At 43.1% G+C, this 18,134-nt stretch overlaps 1 protein-coding gene and 1 non-coding gene across 2 annotated transcripts in view; one reads left to right on the plus strand and one right to left on the minus strand.

Annotated features, from left to right (window-relative positions):
- Window positions 1-10,461: 10,461 nt before the first annotated feature.
- Window positions 10,462-10,543, minus strand: Trnas-gcu (transfer RNA serine (anticodon GCU)). The gene has a single exon. It is a non-coding gene; the product is annotated as a tRNA-Ser (tRNA).
- Window positions 10,544-10,728: 185 nt separating this feature from the next.
- LOC126281886 (ubiquitin carboxyl-terminal hydrolase MINDY-3-like) overlaps window positions 10,729-18,134 on the plus strand; it is a 202,690-nt gene continuing 195,284 nt past the window's right edge. The window contains exon 1 of the mRNA XM_049981201.1: window positions 10,729-10,825. Coding sequence (XP_049837158.1) covers window positions 10,761-10,825 — 65 coding nt within the window. The 5' untranslated portion in view covers window positions 10,729-10,760. The remainder of the gene's footprint in view (window positions 10,826-18,134) is intronic.

Consider the following 18,134-nt stretch of genomic DNA (forward strand, 5'->3'; position numbering starts at 1 on the left):
AGAAATGACAGGAAAGAAAAAGTGGATTCATCAAACTGGTGAGATATTCCACCTTATGCAGGACACTGTTTGTTTGTTTTACTTTTCCCACACATGTTTCAGCATTGTTCATGTTATCATCAGTCGGATATATTTATTTTGCAATCTAATGCTAATAAGCTGCATTTAAGTTGGTCCATTAACCACCACACGTTTTGTTACAGCCTGTCATAATTTTTGGTTACCTACCCTGCAGCATGTGCGTACATATAAAATGAACAACAGAAAATCTAACACCGCTAATTCGTGTAAGTTGGTGGGAGTTTCCCAAGAAAACATCGGTAAACTGGGCGTAGAAATGCCCCCTTGGGCACTTCTGTCTTCTTAGGTAGATTTAGAGGAAGTAGAGAAATGTCTTAGGGTCATTTTTGGGCCCACTTTAACTTCGGAAGCGCCCACCCACTTACTCGATAGAGTGGCGTTAGATGTTCACTTGGTCATTATATATATATATATATATATATATATATATATATATATACATGATGGTCCATTGATCGTGACCGGGCCACTGACGAAATAAACGTCAAACGAACAAACTACAGAGAACGAAACTTGTCTAGTTTGAAGGGGGAAACCAGATGGCGCTATGGTTGGTCCGCTGGATGGCGCTGCCATAGGTCAAACGGATACCAACTGCGTTTTTTTTTTTTAATTAGGAACCCCCATTTTTTATTACATATTCGGGTAGTACGTAAAGAAATATGAATGTTTTAGTTGGACCACTTTTTTCGCTTTATGGTAGATGGCGCTGTAATAGTCACAAACATATGGCTCACAATTTTAGACGAACAGTTGGTAACAGGTAGGTTTTTAAAATTAAAATAAAGAACATAGGTACGTTGGAACATTTTATTTCGGTTGTTCCAATGTGATACATGTACCTTTGTGAACTTATCAGTTCTGAGAACGCATGCTGTTACGGCGTAATTACCTGTAAATACCACATTAATGCAATAAATGCTCAAAATGATGTCCGTCAACCTCAATGCATTTGGCAATACGTGTAACTACATTCCTCTCAACAGCGAGTAGTTCGCCTTCCGTAACGTTGTTAGATGCATTGACAATGCGCTGACGCATGTTGTCAGGAGTTGTCGGTGGATCACGATAGCAAATATCCTTCAACTTTCCTCACAAAAAGAAATCCGGGGACGTCAGACCCGGTTAATGTGCGGGCCATTGTATGGTGCTTCGACGACCAACCACCTGTCATGAAATACGCTATTCAATACCGCTTCAACCGCACGCGAGCTATCTGTCGGACATCCATCATGTTGGAAGTACATCGCCATTCTGTCATGCAGTTAAACATCTTGTAGTAACATCGGTAGAACATTACGTAAGAAATCAGCATACATTGCACCATTTAGATTGCCATTGATAAAATGGGGGCCAATTATCCTTCCTCCCCTAATGCCGCACCATACATTAACCCGCCAAGGTCGCTGATGTTCCACTTGTCGCAGCCAAGTGGATTTTCCGTTGCCCAATAGTGCATATTATGACTGTTTACGTTACCGCTGTTGGTGAATGAAGCTCCGTCGCTAAATAGAACGCGGCAAAAAATCTGTCATCGTCTCGTAATTTCTCTTGTGCCCAGTGGCAGAACTGTACACGATGTTCAAAGTCGTCGCCATGCAATTCCTGGTGCTTAGAAACATGGTACGGGTGCAATCGATGTTGATGTAGCATTCTCAACAGCGACGTTTTTGAGATTCCCGATTCTGGCGAAATTTGTCTACTACTGATGTGCGGATTAGTCGCGACAGCAGCTAAAACACCTACTTGAGCATCATCATTTGTTGCAGGTCATGGTTGACGTTTCACATATGGCTGAACACTTCCTGTTTCCTTAAATGACGTAGCTATCCGGCGAACGGTCCGGACACTTGGATGATGTGGTCCAGGATACCGAGCAGCATACATAGCACACGCCCGTTGGGCATTTTGACCACAATAGCCACACATCAACACGATATCGACCTTTTCCGCAATTGGGTAACGGTCCATTTTAACACGGGTAATGTATCACGAAGCCAAATACCGTCCGCACTGGCGTAAGCTTACATGATACGTAATAAAAATGGGGGTTCCTGTTTTAAAAAAGGCAGTTGATATCCGTTTGACCAATGGCAGTGCCATCCAGCGGGCCAACCATAGCGCCATCTGGTTTCCCCCTTCAAGCTAGACAAGTTTCGTTCTTTGTATTTTTATCGTTTGATGCTTATTTCGTGAGATATATGGCCCGTCACGATCAATGGACCACCCTGTATATGCACACGTTGCAAGATATGTGCAATATTGGTTTTTTGAATTTGATAGTTTTGTATCGCGCCTGGAAGGCGGCGCGTGGGTCTGCTCCTGAAAACTGAAACGTTGGCCGAATCAAGGAAGCGAGTAGGAGCAAGTGAGGTAAAACACGTCGATACTGCAGTACGAATTTAAATCACCTTTACTCTATCAAGAAGAATACATAACTTTGCAATGAGGTGCGAAGTGTACCTACGTTGTGGCATCGTAGCTATCGAGATCACAGCTAGGATTTGACATATGACATATAATGTTCTGTGATTTTGTGATAGACAGTAGCATCGTTGGGGGCGTGACATACGCGTTGCAGGTAAATACTGTCTTTGGTTGTGAAGCGGATGGCTTTAGTTCACAACTTTGCCTTGAGGCATAACACGTCAACGTGAGATGTCCTATGAAGAGCTTCATATTTGGTAGTGCGTGATTGTTGCCCGGTTTTTACTTTTGACGGTGCCTAATGACAGAGAAGCTTCAAGATACGTTATAATAAACGACGACATGAGTATTTTCAAATGGTTGTCATTACTTGTAGTATTGCGATTTATTGATTTGTTTCCTTTTTTTATTGAACTTGATAGTAAAACAGCGTAGTCCCGAAACAAGTTGTGGTAACACATTTGACAACTGGCACGTAATATTCTCAGCACCGGTTCACGAGACGATACCTTGCACTTGATCCACTTGTGGGAATGACCGATTTATTAGTGTTAACACGGGGTATTCCTACCCTTCCCCTTCATGACGGCTTGTATTCTGCTGGGGACACGTTCAGTGGGTAGTCTTAATGTCTGAGGAAGAATGTTAGATCCTTCTCCCTCAAGAGCCGATACCAGAGAAATTAGTGGTGATAGACTCTGTGGTTTTTCGCGAAGTCAATGTTGTCGCTCATCGCAAAAGGTATTCCGTTGGATTCAGTTCGGGACTTTGGGTAGGCCAGGCCATTTCAGGAATGTCGCTGCCCACAGACCATTGATTCAAAGATGCTCCCTCATGACAGCGCTTTCATGTTGATACAAACAATCATGGCCTCCTAACTATTCCACTACTACACAATATACAATGCGCTCATACCCTTCCGCATTGAGCGTTTGCTTAAGCGCAATAAGGGGACCTCAAACTAATTACGAAAAACACCGTCGTACTCTAACACCATCTCCTGCGCACTCAACTGTTAACATTGGACATGATGGCAGTCGGCAAGCCCAAATCCTTCCATCGGATCACCGTAGGATATAGTGTGATTCATCACTCCATATCACTCGTTTCCAGTCATCCTCTGTCCACCATCTCAAACCTCGCTTAACATTGACTACAGAAACAGGTGGTTTACGATCTGTTCGACCATTGCGCGTCAATCTTTTCAAATGTCTACGCACAGTAAGTACACTACTGGCCATTAAAACTGCTACACCACGAAGATAACGTGCTACAGACGCGAAATTTAACCGACAAGAAGACGATGCTGTGATATGCAAATGATTAGCGTTTCAGAACATTCACACAAGGTTGGCGCCGGTGGCGACACCTACAACGTGCTGACATTAGGAAAGTTTCCAACCGATTTCTCATACACAAACAGCAGTTGTCCGGCGTTGCCTGGTGAAACGTTGTTGTGATGCCTCATGTAAGGAGGAGAAATGCATACCATCACGTTTCCGACTCTGATAAAGGTCGGATTGTAGCCTATCGCGATTGCGGTTTATCGTATCGCGACATTGCTGCTCGCGTTGGTCGAGATCCAATGACTGTTAGCAGAATATGGAATCGGTGGGTTTAGGAGGTTTAATACGGAACACCATGCTGGATCCCAACGGCCGCAAATCACTAGCACTCGTGATGACAGGCATCTTATCCGCATGGCTGTAACGGATCGTGCAGCCACGTCTCGATCCCTGAGTCAACAGATGGGGACGTTTACAAGACAACAACCATCTGCTCGAACAGTTCGACGACGTTTGCAGCACCATCGACTATCAGCTTGAGGACCATGGCTGCGGTTACCCTTGACGCTGCTTCACAGACAGGAGCGCCTGCGATGGTGTACTCAACGACCAACCTGGGTGCACGAATGGCAAAACGTCACTTTTTCGGATGAATCCAGGTTCTGTTTACAGCATCATGATGGTCGCATTCGTGTTTGGCCACATGGCGGTGAACGCACATTGGAAGCGTGTATTCGTCGTCGCCATACTGGCGTATCACCTAGCGTGATGGTATGGCGTGCCATTGGTTACACGTGTCGGTCACTTCTTGTTCGCATTGACGGCACTTTGAACAGTTTCGTTACATTTCAGATGTGTTACGACCCATGGCTCTACACTACATTCGATCCCTGTGAAACCCTACATTTCAGCAGGATAATGCACGACCACATGTTGCAGGTCCTGCACGGGCCTTTCTGGATACAGAAAATGTTCGAGTGCTGCCCTGGCCAGTACATTCTCCAGATCTCTCACCAATTGAAAACGTCCGGTCAATGGTGGCCGCGCAACTGGCTCGTCACAATTCGCCAGTCACTACTCTTGATGAACTATGGTATCGTGTTGAAGCTGTATGGGCAGCTGTACCTGTACACGCCACCCAAGCTCTTTTTAACTCAATGCCCAGGCGTATCAAGGCCGTTATTACGGCCAGAGGTGGTTGTTCTGGGTACTGATATCTCAGGATCTATGCAACCAAATTGCGTGAAAATATCACATGTCAGTTCTAGTATAATATATTTGTCCAATGAGTACTCGTTTATCATCTGCATGTCTTCTTGGTGTAGCAATTTTAATGGCCAGTACTGTAGCTTGGTAGCACTTTGAAAATTCACAACTGTTTCCTTATGCAGGATTTCATGCGATTTTGTACAACCACTGTGCGCAATGGTCGACTGTCCCTGTTGTCAACTCATGTCTGCCAGGTCTCGGCTTAGACGTAGTTTTTTCTTTGCGTTTCCACTTCACAATGACATCACAACCCGCCATCTTGTGCAGCTTTAGAAGGGTTTAAATATTCCTGATGGATTAGTTACTTGGGTGACATCCAATGACTAGCCCACATTTGGAGTCACTGAGCTATACTGATCGACCAACTCTGCTGTTTAACTGCTTCTCTACTCTCAAGACAGTACTCCCCTCCTCCATTCATACTGGCGGGTCCTTTCCTCGTGATACGAAGCTATCAGTCCTGCTTGTTATACGGGTTTCCAAACACTTTTAATCAGATAGTGTATGTTATTTGTAGTGTTTTTTCCCAATAAAAGGTTTGATTCAAAAAAATTTCTTTGAAGTCCTCTTCCTGGCAGGTACAAATGGTAAACAAAAATAAGTAAATAAATCGAGCCAGCTAAGCAGTACAAAATATGCGCATGCAGACGCAGTCGTACCCTCTTGGGGAGCAAGCGGAGAACAGTAACAGATGGGAGTGGTGTGGACAATTTGTCAGCTGAAGTGCGAGGTCAACGAGATTAGGGTCGCCGAGTCATGTCAGTGGGGAGTGCCGTTCTAGCCGCTCCCCTACTCACTTCTGCCTGCGGCGAAAATTACGGAGTGTGCGCTTCCAGCAGTCGCTCTCCCGTGTGCGGTAAGCACGCTTTCACCTCTCCCCACCCTTCACCGCACTCGCGGTAATAGCTAAAGGGTTACGTTCACCTTTCTAGTTACTAATCTTCCTTAGCAAAATCCTGGAACGTGTAATCCCTTCCGCTCCACGGGATTTCTTGTAAAACTACTCCATTTTTTCTGAACTTTTCGATGTTCGTGCCGTACATGTCATCATTCCCATCCATCCGAACATCCGAGCATACATCGCGTGCACACGCTTCAGCACTGCTGTGTGGCCAGAGGGTTCCGACTCCCCAAAAAACTAAAGCACTACAATAATCCCTTCTACTACCTACTAACTTCTTCGTGTGCTTATACTTGTACTGGTATAAACTGAAGTTTGCTGCTCCGCTTCTGTCTGTATGTATGTACGGGCAAATCTCAGGAGCTACTATAGGCATTTTAATATGATTTTCACGAATAGGTTGACAGTTTCCCAAGGAAGGTTCAAATTCAAATGGCTCTGAGCACTATGGGACTTAACATCTGAGGTCATCAGTCCCCTAGAACTTAGAACTACTTTAACATAACTAACCTAAGGACATCACACACATCCATACCCGAGGCAGGATTCGAACCTGCGACCGTAGCAGCAGCGCGATTCCGGACTGAAGCGCCCAGGGAAGGTCTGTGTAAATAATTTATTACCGTTAAGTGATGATGAAAATATTCTATATGTATTTTAAGTGTTCCTTATTTAATGGGTAGTACACATAAAAATGAAGTCCCTCATTGCTATTCTGTATGTGTGTTGAGACTGATCTCTGGAACTATTGTAGTGATTTTGGTATGGTTTTCACTAATATAATAGATGGACTGGTTTATGAGGAAGGTATGTGCATATAATTAATAGAATATTTCGTGCGCAGCCGGCCGCTGTGGCCGTGCGGTTCGAAGCGCTTCAGCCCGGAACTGCGCTGCTGCAACGGTCGCAGGCTCGAATACTGCCTCGGGCATGGATGTGTATGATGTCCTTAGGTTATTTAGGTTTAAGTAGTTCTAAGCCTATGGGACTTATGAACTCAGATAATAAGTCCCACAGTGCTTGGAGCCATTTGAATTTCGTGCACATTGGCTGAACTATTATGAATTAACGTCTCCCACCGCCGTGAAAAAGATGCCATGGCCATCTAGCGGAGAACAACACAACTCCTTAGAATCGCCTTAGTTTGTGCGGCCCTCCGTACCAGTGTTACGTAGCGCAGGGTGCTACATGTCAATGTTGCGTGGAAGACAGTGCATCCTACTGCTGTTGCTTGGGAGAAGATGCTTCGTACCAGTGTTACGTAGCAGAGGGCTCTTCGTAATGATGTCCCATCACAGAGGTTACGCCGACCGGAGTGGCCGAGCGGTTCTAGGCGCTACAGTCTGGAACCGCGCGACTGCTACGATCGCAGGTTCGAATCCTGTCTCGGGCATGGATGTGTTGTAAATAGGCTGTTCAGGTTTTTTTATTGGTAACACCGCCGCCACGTAGCGCTCTGTATGAAAACACTGGCTGTGCCGTGTGCAGTCTGTGGCTGGTTTGCATTGTTGTCTGCCATTGTAGCGTTGGGCAGCTGGATGCTAACAGCGCGTAGCGTTGCGCAGTTGGAAGTGAGCCGCCAGCAGTGGTGGACGTGGGGAGAGATATGGCGGAGTTCTGAAATTTGTAAGAATTGATGTCATGAACTGATATATATATATATATATATATATATATATATATATATATATATATATATATAATGACTATTAAGGTAAATACATTGTTTGTTCTCTATTAAAATCTTTCATTTGCTGACTCTGCTTATCAGTAGTTAGTGTCTTCAGTAGTTTGAATCTTTTATTTAGCTGGCAGTAGTGGCGCTCGCTGTATTGCAGTAGCTTGAGTAACGAAGATTTTTGTGAGGTAAGTGATTTGTGAAACGTATAGGTTAATGTTAGTCAGGGCCATTCTTTCGTAGGGATTTTTGGAAGTCAGATTGCGTTGCGCCAAAAATATTGTGTTTCACTTTAAGCACATTCTTGTATAATTTTTCTAAGGGGACTTTGGTCCCTCGTGGGGAGAAATGTGTTCATCGCCAGAGTGACTATGTTGAGAAATAAGTTTGTAGGCATGAAGAACAAAGATATAGAATGTTAACAAATTTTGTTTTATTTAAAAAGCTTTAATAAGAGTTTGCGCCATAAAATTGGAGGTATTACTTTTCATCACGCCCATGTACATAGTTTAAGTACTAGTTTTAGTAGATGGAGGGGGTATCTTACCTGTCGCCTAATACGTGGCGCTGTGTAATTTGAAACCAAAGATCGTAAATGTTTATCTGAAATGGTTCAAATCGCTCTGAGCAATATGAGACTTAACATCTGAGGTCATCAGTCCCCTAGAACTTAGAACTACTTAAACCTAACTAACCTAAGGACATCATACACATCCATGCCCGAGGCAGGATTCGAACCTGCGACTGTAGGTTTATCTCAAGAGGAGCACTGTTTTGTATGAGGAACATGGCTCTATCTGAGACATTTCTGTTTCTCACTAAGTGTTTGGAGGCGAGAAGAATTTGAGGGTAGGGGCAAGATGTGGGAAACAACGAGGACGGTCTTCTCGTTACTGTACTAACTTTACGCTTGTTTGTGCAACAGCCGCGTGGATCGTCAGGAGAATGAGCAAATTGCTGGGAGTTCCCTGGGGGTTAATAGTTCTTCCTTTCATAATCGAGTACACAGCTATATAGTATAGAACAAAACAAACAGCTGAGCTTTCACACCAGCTTGAAATGAACAACACTTCATCTTGTCATAATACCAGGAGTGACTTGTCACCACATGTTCGCTAACGTGGTAGTGGGTCGCGTGGAGCTCGCCAGGTCATACGATACGCGAAGAGACAAGTTGTCAGCTGAGTAACTTATCTGATGTGTGTAAACACTGCCTACTCGGATGCCTCAGCGATAACGGTCTCTCAGTTTGCGCGCTAGACGGCCTTGCGGCCCGCGGGTTCTGCCGTGTGTGGAATAGCAATGATGAGACTTTCATTTGCCGAAATGTTTTCCACAAAGCACAGAAATAAGTACCAAATGTTAAAGCGACATAAAACTCAACAGACAAACAAACTCCTTTCTAATCTGCGTGCATTGGCATACAGGCTACTTACGTCAGTGGTTATTGTAGAGGTGGTTATGACTTGGTAATAACCTGACTGTTATTTGTCAAGGATCGAGTACACAAACACCAACGGTCGTTACATTAACACTCTGGACTTGAGCACGTCTTCTTCGCCCGATCCTTATGCCGTGAATTTCTCATACGAACATTTATTCATCCTGGATTTATGACCCATAGTTCTATAATTGGAAGTGATTCTTTTCGGTAAATCATTAAATTGTCGAAGGCTGGGGCAATTCATGTTACCTCTGTTGCGAATTTTCGTATTTAAAGTGTTAACGTATTGGGTGTACGAGATGAAATAGGGTCCGAGCATAGTCTGTCTAAACGTTTCTTATTTTTTTAGTGACTCTACTGGACAATTTCGCCCTTACTCCATTTTTAACTGACCTGTTAAAAGTTTTGTATAAAACAATATCAGATCTTCAGTACATCATTTTCATTGAAAGTCAGATGCTTGACTGAGCAGAATATAACTTACACTAGCTGTAATAACTTATTAGATTCATTTGTTAGCTTTTATATCATCGATACATTGCGTTGGCAAATATTACCAATTTAGCAAAAAATTAGCAAAAAGTATTGTTCCAGAGAACTTATACCAAATGGCACAAGGTATATTTACATAGCTGATACAGACGTGTGCCATTGTTCTCTATGTCTATGTAATAGCGTGCATATACGGCTAGAAGCAGTAACTTTAATGACATTTAAATCATATCAGAATATAATATATAGGTTTGCAGTAAAGTAATACAATGTGGTAATATTTGTGTTGTAATATGTGCACACTAAGAATCTGCAAGCTGGCAAGTCAACAAAGTACGAGATGTTCGATTTTAATGTCAAGATTCATCACAAATTTTAATCGCCTTTTGGTGTTGGGCAATTTAGATTTCTTCTGGCCGCTCCCCCCCTCCCCCCCCCCCCCCTCTTTGCAGATGATATGGTTTCTGTATGACACATTTATAAGAAGCCGATTATTCAGAAATTGCTTTTCATTTTTATGTGTCAGTGCATCTGCAAATGATTGCCTCTATTTTCAGACGCGTTTGAAATACGTGAAGCTTTTGTGTCAGTTGACCGCAGTGCACCATCGTGTTCTTTTCATGTCTGCGTCATGTCATGCATGCTATTAACGGGTGGCTTTCAACTTACCACTCTCCTGGACACACTAGAACAATACCTGTACCAAACCGCATATTTGACGATACAGTGAATATTACGCTAGATGATTAACCTGTAGTCGTGCGACTGTTTGTTGGTCTCTTTCGCAATACCGACAATGTGGTTAGCAGAGGTTATTTGTTATATTTGTAATTACGCCGAGTGGTAGAGTGAATTTTCAGCAGAAAACGGGAAATAAAATTTTCGACGAGGATGGGATTCGAACCCACGCGTGCAGAGCACATTGGATTAGCAGTCCAACGCCTTAACCACTCGGCCACCTCGTCTTCTTGTCTTCGTTCAGTCTTCGCGGTATATTGCTGTAAGATACAAACCCTTCCTCTTAAGTGTGTTATGGATATGTAAGGACTGTGTTGTATAATCGACGTTTGAACTGCCGTGGGCAGTATGTATGCGCATGCGTCGATGACCTGCCCGCCATTGGTCGGCAGCAGCTACGATTGGCAGCGCGCGCGCAAAGGCAGGTGGCTAGGCAACCAAGTCATGACGTTCAGCAAAACTGCTACACACATTTCCTTTATCGGCGCCACCTTCAGAGTTGCAATTAAGTAAAAATTTGTATTTTTATATTTATAGAAGCATTCATCATTGACCTGCTGGCAACATTTTTTTGTAAATTTATTTTTGTGGTTTCCTGTGCGCAGTATTCGTTCTTCGGTGCATTTTGCAGTATGTTGATCTAGAATATCAGTACTTTCTTCTTCGTCATCAATGATTGGTGACTGGCAGTGCGGTTTATATAACTTATTAGAAATATCTAGAATTTTACTGGTGTCAACTGAGCGCCTATTAATGAGAAGCAGCGGTCAGATACTAGTTCTGCAAAATTGTTTTGTCTATGGAGTCTGTGGAGCAAGAAACGATTTTTACTTTTAGATGTTGTGTCTGAATATAACAACTGATAATTCCATAACTAAGCTTTAAGTTATATCTATTCGTAAATTTTACTGTCGATGTAGTTTGTGTACTCTAGTACCAGTTTTATTAGGCCTGTGAATTAAGTTATTAATCGCAAAGGTAACTGTTAAACTTTAAGAAGCTTTTCGCCTAGCTCATTATCTTCTTTATCTTTAATACCGTCAGCCCTGGGTATCTTGGCAGAGTCTGGAGTAGGATGCCAATGTCCAATGCGCAAATGCTCTTTTTAATTCAGAAAACATTCGGTTAAATTAAGTCATTGTTTCGTTTTATACATTATTGTTAATGGCTAAATGCCATTGATTTTGTTACACAAAAGAGCACGCTTTGTTTAGAATCCTGCGGTTGTTTGTTTATTATCTATCAATAGAAATGTAAATAATAATACAGAGAAAGAAAATCAGTCAAAACTATAGTTTCTCATGCCTGAAATTTAAATGGCATGCTGATGTAGAAACGATCACAGTAAGAAAATAATCTTTTGCTACAGAACTGAAATTCAGGTAGAAGTTATGTTTTGACTTGTCGACGTAAGCCATTAAACACATCATTTAGTTCTTAAAATTTTACATCGGATCCCCTTCTTTCACTCTGCAGCAATATTCTCCTGTTGATTTTACAGGATGATGACTCCATTTAAATCGAATATGATAACAATAAGACTTAACCTCAACCTATTGAGAACCTCAATCTATTGAGTGCTTAAGAAATAAAGTGATTTGATTTGTCTCTTGATTGAAAATGTTTTGTAGCGAGAAAATTGACTGGGACAACCTCAGATGTTTATTACGCCTTCTATTACTAACGACGACGATTTATACTGAAAAAATCTCAGTATCTTACTTCCGAAATCATCAATACTGAAACTAAAATTAGATACCTAAGAAAGTTAGGAAAAGAGCATTTGTCTGATCAATAGTAGGGTGATTCAGCTATCACAACAAAATTATAAGTTGCAGCACAAAAATGGAAAATATTTTCAAAAATCACATGTTAAACATAATAGAGAAATTGGTCTGATAACCCATAAAACAAATGTAATCCAGTATTTTCTACACAAACTTTCACTCAACGTAAGGTTTTGTAATGTGGCATGGTAAAAACGATCACTGTAAAAAATGACCTTTTGCCACAGAACTGAAAATCAGATAGAAGTTGCATTCGTCGACGTAAGCCTTTAAGTACGTCTCCTTAAAATTTTATACCGGATCAGATTCTTCCACTCCACAGCAATATTCTTCCGTTAACCTTACAGGATGTTAAAGCGAATACGATAGCAAGAATGACTTAACCTCAGTCTATTGAATACTTCAATAATAGTGATTTGATTTGTCTCATTGGAGAATTAGAGTAGTCCAGTGATCCCTTGAACCCAGATTCTTTAAAGAATCTAACTCCCATGTACGAGACAACGTAAAAAGTCTGATTATCTTACAAGTGAGTTAATGTGATAATACAGGCTGTTTCAAAAAGAATATACGTATTACAAAGTATTATTTTGTCCAAACTATCGATCGCTGCGCCTCAACTCGACTATTGGAGAAACGAATACATAGTCTAGTTTATGTTAATAGCCGCTAGATGTCAGTTGTCTTCTGTTTTGCGTGGTAACCGTCATGTGTTTAAAATGGATACTCCGCAGCAGAATTCATTTTGTGTTCTCCAGTTTGCGAAGTGCAATTCCGTGATTACAGTGCAAAGACGTTTCAGGTTGAGGTACCATACTGATCCTCAGAATGGGTGGAGCATTCGCAGATGGTATCGACGGTTTCTAGATACAGGACGTGTATGTAAACGAAAGAGTCATGGCCGCCCTCGTGTTCCTGACGAAAATGTTGCACGAATTCAAACTGCCTTCCGAAGTAGTCCTTCAAAATCATCTAGTGGTGTCAATCGGGAGTTACAACTGCCTACAACGAAAATTTGGCATGTTTTGAGAGGTCGGTTGGTTATGAAACCAAACAAGCTACTGCTGTTACAAGCTCTGCGCCCTGATGACAAACGCAAACGTGTGGCATTTTGTAACGAGATTCTTGATGCTATTGACAATGATAGCACTTTTGCACAACGTATCGTGTTCAATGATTAAGCGACTTTCCATGTTTGTGGCCAGGTAAACAAACACAGTATTCGAATTTGGGGCCTAGAGAGCCCACATGCAGCCATTGAACATGTACGAAATTCGCCCAAAGTCAATGTGTTTTGTACGATACCCCGATTCTTCTTTGATGGAAAAACGGTTAACGGTCAGCAGTATCTCTGTATGTTACAAAACTGGTTATTTCCGAAGCTGTACGAAACGAATGCAACTTAATTTTTCAACAAGACTCACTGGAGTCGCCAAGTGCTTGAATGTCTGAATGAAACTCTGGCGAACCGTTGGATTCGTCGTCAAGGAGCTGGCGACTTAGCATGTGTCAGCTGGTCTCCACGGTCACCGAATTTGACACTGTTGACTTCTTTCTGTGGAGTTTCGTTAAAGACAACGTTTATGTACCACCTCTCCCACGGAACCTGGACGAAGTGAAGAACCGGTTCTGTACTGCCATAACATCAGTGACGAAGGACATGCTTGACCGAGTATAGGAGGAATTTGATTATCTATGTCACATTGTTCGCGTCGCTGATGGAGGACATATTGAACATCTGTAATCTGAACTTGAGGTTCGTAAATATCTGTGTAAAGTTTCATATTCATATGTCTTGCACCCCTTGTTGCTTTGCGTGGCACTATCACAGCACAGGCCTACATTGATGTTTTAGGCACCTTCTTGCTTCCCACTGTTCAAGAGCATTTCGAAAATGGCGACTGCGTCTTTCAGCACAATCGACCACCTGTTCATAATGCACGGCCTGTGGCGGAGTAGTTACACGACAATAACATATCTGTATTGAACTGGCCTGCACACTGACCTGAATCCTATGGAACACTTTTGGAATGTTTTGGAACGCCGACTTGGTGCCAGGCCTCACCGACCGACATCGATACCTCTCCCCAGTGCAGCACTCCGTGTAGAATGGGTTGCAGTTCCCCAAGAAACCTTCCAGCACCTGATTGAACGTATGCCTGCGAGTGTGGAAGCTGTCATCAAAGCTAAGGGTGGGCCAACACCATACTGAATTCCAGCACTACCGATGGAGGGCGCTACGTGCTTGGAAGTCATTTTAGTCAGGTGTCCGGGTACTTTTGATCACATAGTGTATATAAACGATTAAGGCTTGCGATTTTCTGTGACAGGTAGAACGGCCGTCAGAATGCATTTGCATTGTTTGTGGTTAGTGTTGTATCTGGCCTATTACGGTATAAAAAGGAGGTGACCAGCGTCAGATGTTGAGTAACCACGTACTTGTGTGACTAAGCGCTATTAGCACGTGACGGAGTTTGAGAGACCTCGATGTGGGTCTCCAATTGGCCGGCTGAACGAGTAGTGCAATATCCAGGTATGTGGGTCATTCGGATGCGACAGTCGCCCGATAGTGGACTGCATCGAAACGTGAGGACAGGCATACTCTCCGGTTCTGGCTAATCACGTCTGACCACCATAAGGGAGAATCGCTCTATTCTACATCTAGTAAGCCGTAATCCTTCCACATCTGCGCGTGCTATCCCACAACAAGTAAAGGACTACCTGTGACATTCTATGTGACCCTGCACCATTGGCCGGAGGATAGTAGAAGCTGGAGTAGGGAATTACCATCCCATGTATGTTTTGCTGTTACCACAACACAAACGGCTGCGTCTGGAGAGGCACCGTTATATCGAAGCAAGGACTGCTAGAGATTGGCGTTTCATTTTCACCTATGAATCATGATTCTGCATTATCCCGTTTGAACATCATCGGTGACTATGGTGTTGATCTTGAGAAAAGTCCCATTCATGCAATGGTTTTGAGGAGCGCAGCGGTGCTACTCTGGCATCACGGTGTGGGGACCGTCGGGCATGACTTTAGGCCGCGGATAGAGGGTACTCTGACGGCGCAAGAGTACGCTTCTGGCTGCCTGCATCCTCGAGTTACATCTCACGTGACAGCAGTATCGTGGTGCCATTTTTCAACAGGATAATGCTCGTCCATACAAGGCACGTGTCCCCATAAACTGTCTGTATGAGGTTGAGGCACTTCCGTGGCCAGCAAGATCCCCAGATCTGTTCCCAGTGGAACGTGTGTGGAACCAGCTGTGGCGTCAACTCAAGTCTCAGTGTCAGGATTCAGGATATTAAGGAACAGTTATAAAATTTGTGAACCAGCTTGCTTCAGAAGAAGATAAAACGGCTTTGTGACATCCTTCCCAGCCGAACCAGTGCATGCATCCACGCCAAAGGGGGGGTGTAACATCATACCGATAAGCGGGTCAAACAGCAAAGTTATATTTTGTAACCTCTGCAATAAGATCTCAGTCTCGCAACCCGTGACGTTTCGTTTCCTCTTCGCTGTCGGAGTCCAGTTTTTTGGTTCAAATGGCTCTGAGCACTATGGGACTTAACTTCTGAGGTCTGAGGTCATCAGTCTAGAACTTAGAACTACTTAAACCTAACTAACCTAAGGACATCACACATATCCATGCCCGAGGCAGGATTCGAACCTGCGACCGCTAGCGGTTCCAGACTGTAGCGCCTAGAACCGGCCACATCGGCCGGCGTTTTTTTTTTTCTCTCTCTCAGACAGTGTACACAGTTTATAATATCCATATGTGTTAATTTGTGTTTTGCCTCTCACGTTATAGTTCTTAATGAATAGATTATAACAGCATTTTAAATTTCGAAATTCGGTCAGAAATTATATGAAATATTGAAAATCAAATATTTGTTGCCCCTGAAAGCCGTTAGATAGGCGACATACTTACAGGTTTGCGCACCGTGTACCATGTTCGGTGTTGAAGTATATAGATAATTACGATATTGCAGTGCCTCTGTTATTCTGAATTATGATACAAAGGTCCTTTGGATATGTGTGCATGCATTTGGCTATCCGTGGACGATTCACAGCCAACCACAAACTTCCATTATGTCGTCAGCCATGCCTGTGAGTCGTTTACCGATAGCCAAATGGTAAGGCGACCACACGCGGTAAGCGGTAAATCAGGGTTCTAGTCCCTTTCCGGCACATTTTCATCGTCATCATTCCATTCTACAGCTGAGGGTTGTCCATATTCGTATTTAATGTATGTAGATAATGGTCGCACTATGAGAACCAGATACAGCTTGTCTGTTGAAAGTAATTTACAAAACTAGGGCCAATGACAAGTCTGGTTCTAAGATAGAATTATGAAAGTGGTATTCACGACGTAAAAATTTCGTTGATGAACTATATTTTCTCTCGTCGTATCCTAGTTTTCATGTATATAGATTTCTCTTGTTAAACCGAACTCTTTCCATCAGACAGTTAAGGTATTATTTTTTATTTTTGACTCAATCATTTTTTATGATACAATTACCACGGTTTCGCCCTTCTTTAGATGCTCTGTGTGGCATTTATGTGAACGAGTCTTCGTGTTTTGTCATGAGATGCCAACGCATGAACGCTTGTTCATCAAATGCGCACCCCCCCCCTCCCCACACCCGTGCCCGCCCCCCCCCCACCCACCCACCCATAGCATCTGAAGATGGCCTTTGAAGGCCGAAACCTTTCAAGAATTTTAAGGGTACATGATAGAATGGTTATAAGTCTTAGGATCTTATGTCTTTTAGAGGATTTTTGCACAGTTAATTCCTTGACTTTATAAGGTAGGTGGTAAAGCTCTGGCTGTTATGTGGTCCTGGCGGTGTACTTGTTGAAAATAGCCCTAGATTTAGTTGTTGAACGGAAAATTTGGTGTTCAAAAATTGATCTTGTTCGTCTTCCGTCACGCATAAGTGTGAGACAATTCGTTTAAGAAACTATTCGGTGATGAATTCAGGGAGAGCTGTAAATAGTGGTGTTGAGACTGTGATCGCCATTTTTAACTTTTTCCTGTATGCTGATAACGATGTTTGACCGAGGCCCTTAAAAAATTTTCTCCACGCGTGTCTCCTTCTTTATTTCAATATCCTCTTTGTTTTAGCGTGCACTAGTCTAAGATTTGTAAAATTCTGTCAGAAATGTGCCTTCTTCATCCCATCATGCAGGAAACGTTTCTTTTCGTGATATGAAAGGCTTCTTCCGAGGAATCGCATTAGTTGCTGCTCTTTCAGTATGTGAGATTTAAGTTCTTATACTGATCGGCAGCATTGCAAAGTTCCTCAGTTTTCTATTGCTTGATTTTTTTTGGTCAGTATTTGATTAAAAGTATCCAAACACGCCTGTGTAATTCGGGGATTGACCACTAGATGTCACGAGAGGCAGACCCGCCTGTAGAGAGACGGGGAATAGTGGAGAAGCGTTAACACAAGAATGGGTGGTTAGAATAGTTCATTGATTTCAAACGTGAACTAGTCACTGGGTGTCACCTGAGAGACAGATCTGTCAGGGACATTTCGGCCTTTCTAGAGCTTCTGAAGCCGGCTGTTGGTGTGGTGTCGTCCCGTATCAAAGGTGGCACCTCACGACGGAACCACGCGTAAGGACAGTCGCTTTCAGACAGCGACGAATGAGAGACTGAGAGACGAAGGCGTACATACGCCCTAAAGAGGATCCATACGCCGTCGCTGTCGGAAGAGTACTTACATTGGAGAACACTGCCGCTGAGCCCACTCTCCAATCATCGCTTTGGACGACAGCAACGTGCCGGCCTATGTGGCCGAGCGGTTCTAGGCGCTACAGTCTGGAACCGCGCGACCGCTCCGGTCGTAGGTTCGAATCCTGCCTCGGGCGTGGATGTGTGTGATGTTCTTAGGTTAGTTAGGTTTAAGTAGTTGTAAGTTCTAGGGGACTGATGACCTCAGAAGTTAAGTCCCATAGTGCTCAGAGCCATTTGAATAACTTGACAGCAACGTTTTAGTCACATCCAGCAGCGCGAGTTGAA

This window comes from Schistocerca gregaria, chromosome 7 (assembly GCF_023897955.1).
Source record: "Schistocerca gregaria isolate iqSchGreg1 chromosome 7, iqSchGreg1.2, whole genome shotgun sequence".
Lineage (NCBI taxonomy): Eukaryota > Metazoa > Arthropoda > Insecta > Orthoptera > Acrididae > Schistocerca > Schistocerca gregaria.